Genomic DNA, 5,050 nt, shown 5'->3' with positions numbered 1-5,050 from the left:
AAATTAATATAATTTTCAAGATTTATTTAAATCTTCTTCATAATTCGGGGGAATTATTTTTTTTTTTATGTTTTCCTCATAAAAATCTTCATTTCCATGAGTAATTTCCCCTGTGCTGGTGAATCCCAAATAAGCAAAGAATGAACTAAATTGATAAGACTAAGAGGCCAGGCTACAAATAATTAAAGAAAAAGACTAAGACGATGTCACAAATGATATCAGTATACAATATACCATTCATTCAAAGTATCATCACTCGGAAATTAAAGCTTAAACATGAAGTGCATTGTATTATTGGCAGCTTGTGTTGGCATCTTAGCAATTTCCACAATAACCGATGCTCAACCACAACGAGTTCGTGTACAAAAATTGCCATACTATCCACCACCTACCCAGGCGCCAAGGACCATGAGAGCTCGTCGTTCTCCCGATTGTCACTCAAGAAGGTAGGTCATATTTTCCACAAATTCCTAAAAAAAATATTCAAAATTCGTTTCCTTTCATAGCAACGGTATTTCAGTTAAGACCAACTCGGCAAGTGGCACCCTCTTGAATGGAGCTTCCAATAGAATAGGTGGTACAGTGACTCAAAGCAAAACCTATTTTCCAAATGGACAATTTTCAGAATCCTCATCGGGTTCCATAGATTGGAAGAACTCTATGGGCGTTGGTGGCTCGCTAAGTCGTGACATTAACAAGGGTCACAGTGATACTTTTACCAAATCGTTGGGTGTCAACATCTTCAACAATGATCGGAACAGTGTCGATGCCGCCTATTCACAGTCGAGGACAAATTTGAATAACGGGTTTGGTTTTAACAAAGAAAGTGGTTCTGTGAACTGGTCCAATACCGGAGGTCATGGTGCGACCGTTGCTGTCAATCGTTTTGAAGGATTTGGCAAACAGGCCTCTGTTGGTGGCCATACAAATTTGTTTACTTCCAGTGATGGCAATACTCGTATCGATGCCTTTGGTTCCGGTTCGAAGTGGTTAAGCGGCCCAATGCAAGGTGATAAAGAAATGAATGTTGGCATTGGTGGAAGTCATTCGTTTAAGGGTTAAGAAGTGTCAATTTGAGAAAAATCAATTTTTTTTGCAAATTAATTTTTTTTATTAATTTTCAATGTTTATTTTAAATTATAAATAATAATAAGTATTTAAATATAAAACAATAATTAAACAATTTTAATGAGTGGTTTTAGTTCAGATAGTCCTCAAAGATAATAACAATTTAAAATCCTAGGCTTGATGGTTGAATAATATTTTCTATCTTTAAAACCTACAAGAGTCTACTAGTTGTGCCATGTTTAGTTTTTTTTTTTTTTTTTTTTTTTTTTGTAAGAAAAAACTCTTTTTTTATACCCTCCACCATACTGTGGAGGTCTGTCTGTCCGTCTGTCTGTATGTTGTAATCACGCTATCTTTCGAACGAATTGAGATAGAAGGCTAAAATTTTGCACACATGTTTATTTGCCGATAGGAAGGTTGAGTTCGTAAATGGGCCATATAACCCCCATATAACGGCACATCCAGATATTCGGTTTTTTGATGATTTTAGCGACATTATTCATTCAAAGAAAAATGTTCAAAGTTTCAAATTTTGTATTTGATGTTTGTAATGGATGCTACAGCCAATGACAGAAATTTGTCTGTTTAGGTCCACGTCTTCGTATAGCCCCCATATAACGGCACATCCGGATATTCGGTTTTTGATGATTTTGGCGACATTATTAACCGGAATAGTCTCAAATTTGGTATTTGAAGTTCGAAATGAATACTACAGCCTAAGATAGAAAATCGCCTGTGCAGGTCCACGTCTTCGTATAGCCCCCATATAACGGTACCTCCCGATATTCAGTATTTTGATGATTTTAGCGTCATTATTCACCGGAATTATTTCAAATTACGTATGTAGAGCTCGTTATGGGAACTACAGTCTGTGACAGAAAGTTGCCTATGCAGATCCAGGTCTTGGTATAGGCCCCATATATCAGTACCTCCCTATAATCGGTATTTTGAAGATTTTAGGTTTGAGATGTCATATTTGAATTTAGTAATAGAAGCTTCAGCCTGTGACAGAAAATTTTTTATGCAGGTCCAGGACTTCGTATAGCTCCGATATAATAGTACCTCCCTATTCTCAGTATTTTGATGATTTTAGCTATATTATTCACCGTTAAGGTATTTTTAAGATGTTAACAGAATTTTTGGCGAATATTATCATTTTCGAAAATTTCCAAATTCGTTCCAAATGGTGGAGGGTATTCAAAGTTCAGCCCGGCCGAACTTACTGCTTGTTTACGTGTTTTTTTTTTTTTTTTTTTTTTTTTTTTTTTTTTTTTTTGTAAGAGAAAAAACTTTTTTTAATATCAAAAGTCATTCACTATTTTAATTTGTACCAGATCTAGTACCATTTAGTATACATAAGTACAAATTTTCAAACCTTCCTACATACCCTAAACCTACACTCCTAAAGTAATCCCAATTCACAATTTTGGGATTCCAACCAACCCTGTTGATTTGTGTTTTTTGCTTAGTACAGTTTAGTACAAATAAATACAAGTTTCAAAAATTATCAACATAACCCAATCCTACACTCCAAGAGTAATCTTATTTCAAATTTTAAGGATACCAGCTCTATTGGTTCACTCAAATCCAAATTTTACAAAATCTATTACCATTTAGTACACTCAAGTAAAAGTTATCATAACTACCTACATCAGACAGTCAAATAGAAATCATATTTTGAACTTTTAATCCCCTCCACCATAGGGTAAATAAAACACTAGAACCAATTATGACCCACAAATATCAATTTTAGACATATTCATGGGAAAATGTCGCAAAAATCATCAAAATACCGAATATCGGGAGGTACCGCTATATAGGGATATACAAAAACGTGGACCTATACATACAATGTTTCGCCACATTAACTAGGACCCATTATGACCTACAAATACCAATTCTCAGACAAATCCGTGAAAAAATGTGGCAAAAATCATCAAAATACCGTATCTCGGGAGGTACAGTTATATGGGGGCTATACCAAAACGTGGACCTATACATGCAATGTTTCGCCACCGAAGATTGGACCAATTATGACCAACAAATACCAAATTTTACAAAAATCCATGAAAAAATGGGGGAAAATCATCAAAATACCGAATTTCGGGAGGTACCGTTATATGGGGCCATACCAAAGCGTTGGCCTATACATAAAATGCTTTTCAACACGAACTAGGGCCCATTATGACCTACAAATACCAATTTTCGGACAAATCCGTGAAAAAGTGTGGCAAAAAACATCAAAATACCGAATATCGGGAGGTACCGTTATATGTGGACTATACCAAAACGTGGACCGAAATGAGATATTTTCAATACCAACCATCCTACCCACAATACAAATTATTCTGCTAAATTTTGACGCTCTACGTCAAATAATGTGGCCTGTATCGTGATTTCAACAGACAGACAGACGGACAGACAGACAGACGGAAAGACATGCAGACAGACGGACATCGGAATGACAAAGTTAATTTACCCTCCTTTCCAAGGTGGAGGGTAAAAAAATTGAGTACATATAAGTACGAATTTCCAAAACTACCTATATTAAGCAGTCCTAGAATGCAATAGTAATCTTATTTCTAAATTTCAGAATTCCTGCTCTATCGGTTCACCCAAATCGAAATTGTACCAAATTTAGTACCAATTTAGTACTTTTCGTGTACATAAGTACAAATTACAAAAACTTCCTCCACATCCCAAATCCAACACTCCGCCGCCAAATTTTAGGATTATAAAATTGTACTAAATAAAGTACCGTTTAGTACTTTGCGTATAAATGACTCCACACTTCCAGAACTCAAACTTTACATCGACTCTACTCCTCAACATTGATTCCCATTTCGAAATTCCAGTTTTTAGCTCTAACCATTAACACGATGGTATAAAATGGTACCAAATGTAGTATATTTTAGTACTTTTCGTACACTTATCTATCATCTTATCTTATCTTATCTATCATACACTCCATCGGTGTTCCACATTCAAAATTTAAGGGTACCATATTTAGTGCCTTTTAATACTTTTCGTATCGTTCTATTACGAATTTCCAAAACGTGAATCTGACCCCTTCGCATTAAGAGTGACCCATGCCCGAAATTTCAATATTCTAGCTTCAGACGTTACGTCTGGACACTCATGAATCTTAGTCAGTCGATCAGTCAGTGAATTACTTTAGATAGATAGATATGGCCTGGCTATAAAGTCCTTACAGAGAATATTATTTTAATTTATTTTATTTGTTGTTTTTTTTATCAAGAACAAACATGTCCATTTATGTTAATGGAAAAACCTCGAAATGTTTGAATTTTTAATAATGACCCACATATGTAAAAAAATCACAAACACAAAAGTAGACAAAACCTCCAATTAATTGAGACAATCGTTTCACCCTCAATTCAAACGTTGCCCCGAATTAAATTTCAAAATAAAAGAAAAAATAATAGAAAATAAAAATAATTTCAAATTTTGAAGTTTAATGAACCATTTCAAGTACTTTGCCATACAAAACTCTATCCCAAACCCCCCCCACAACCAATCATTCTTTCACACACAAGAGGAAATACGTCAAAAAACCGCCATCAAACACTTCAAAAAGTAACCGCTACTTTGTCTTTAAATGACAAAAAAAATACGTTTGGAATAAAAGCTCATGGCAAAGCTCGCAACTACGAAAAGCACACACAAACCATGAGCTGATGTGAGTTTTGTTTGCAGATCTAGCCGACAGATTTGTTTAGCTCTTTGCGAGGTGCGGTAACGGAGAAAAAAATAGAGAGTTCGTGCGCACGCGCTTTGTGACGCGTTTTCAAAGCATCGAAATAAAAATAATAATAATTTGAAAAATAATATTGCGGCCAAATATTATTTGCAATTATCGAAAGGAAAAGTGAGATTTTAAAAATAGAAAATTTTTGAAAAATAAAGCCGAAAATTTGTGAAGGAAAAACCTCAGTGTTTGGTATTTCTGTGCAAAAAAAAT

General features: G+C 34.8%; 1 protein-coding gene across 1 annotated transcript; it reads left to right on the top strand.

Moving 5' to 3' along the window:
* Positions 1–265: 265 nt before the first annotated feature.
* Positions 266–1,087, top strand: LOC101893190 (sarcotoxin II-1-like). The gene is made up of 2 exons (XM_005180018.4): positions 266–446; positions 507–1,087. Exons 1-2 carry the CDS (start codon positions 277–279, stop codon positions 1,060–1,062), a joined length of 726 nt encoding a protein of 241 aa, XP_005180075.1. The 5' UTR covers positions 266–276; the 3' UTR covers positions 1,063–1,087.
* The last annotated feature ends 3,963 nt before the right edge of the window (positions 1,088–5,050 follow it).

The sequence above is a fragment of the Musca domestica genome, unplaced genomic scaffold (genome assembly GCF_030504385.1).
Source record: "Musca domestica strain aabys unplaced genomic scaffold, Musca_domestica.polishedcontigs.V.1.1 1, whole genome shotgun sequence".
NCBI classification, from domain to species: Eukaryota; Metazoa; Arthropoda; class Insecta; order Diptera; family Muscidae; genus Musca; species Musca domestica.
Note: the sequence above shows the minus strand (reverse complement) of the source record. Positions and strands in the feature narration are given on the sequence as shown.

Coding starts and splice junctions, on each gene's coding strand:
- LOC101893190 (XM_005180018.4), top strand. CDS start 277: ATGAAGTGCATTGTATTATTGGCAGCTTGTGTTGGCATCTTAGCAATT. Junction 447..506: donor CCCGATTGTCACTCAAGAAG/GTAGGTCATATT, acceptor TTCCTTTCATAG/CAACGGTATTTCAGTTAAGA.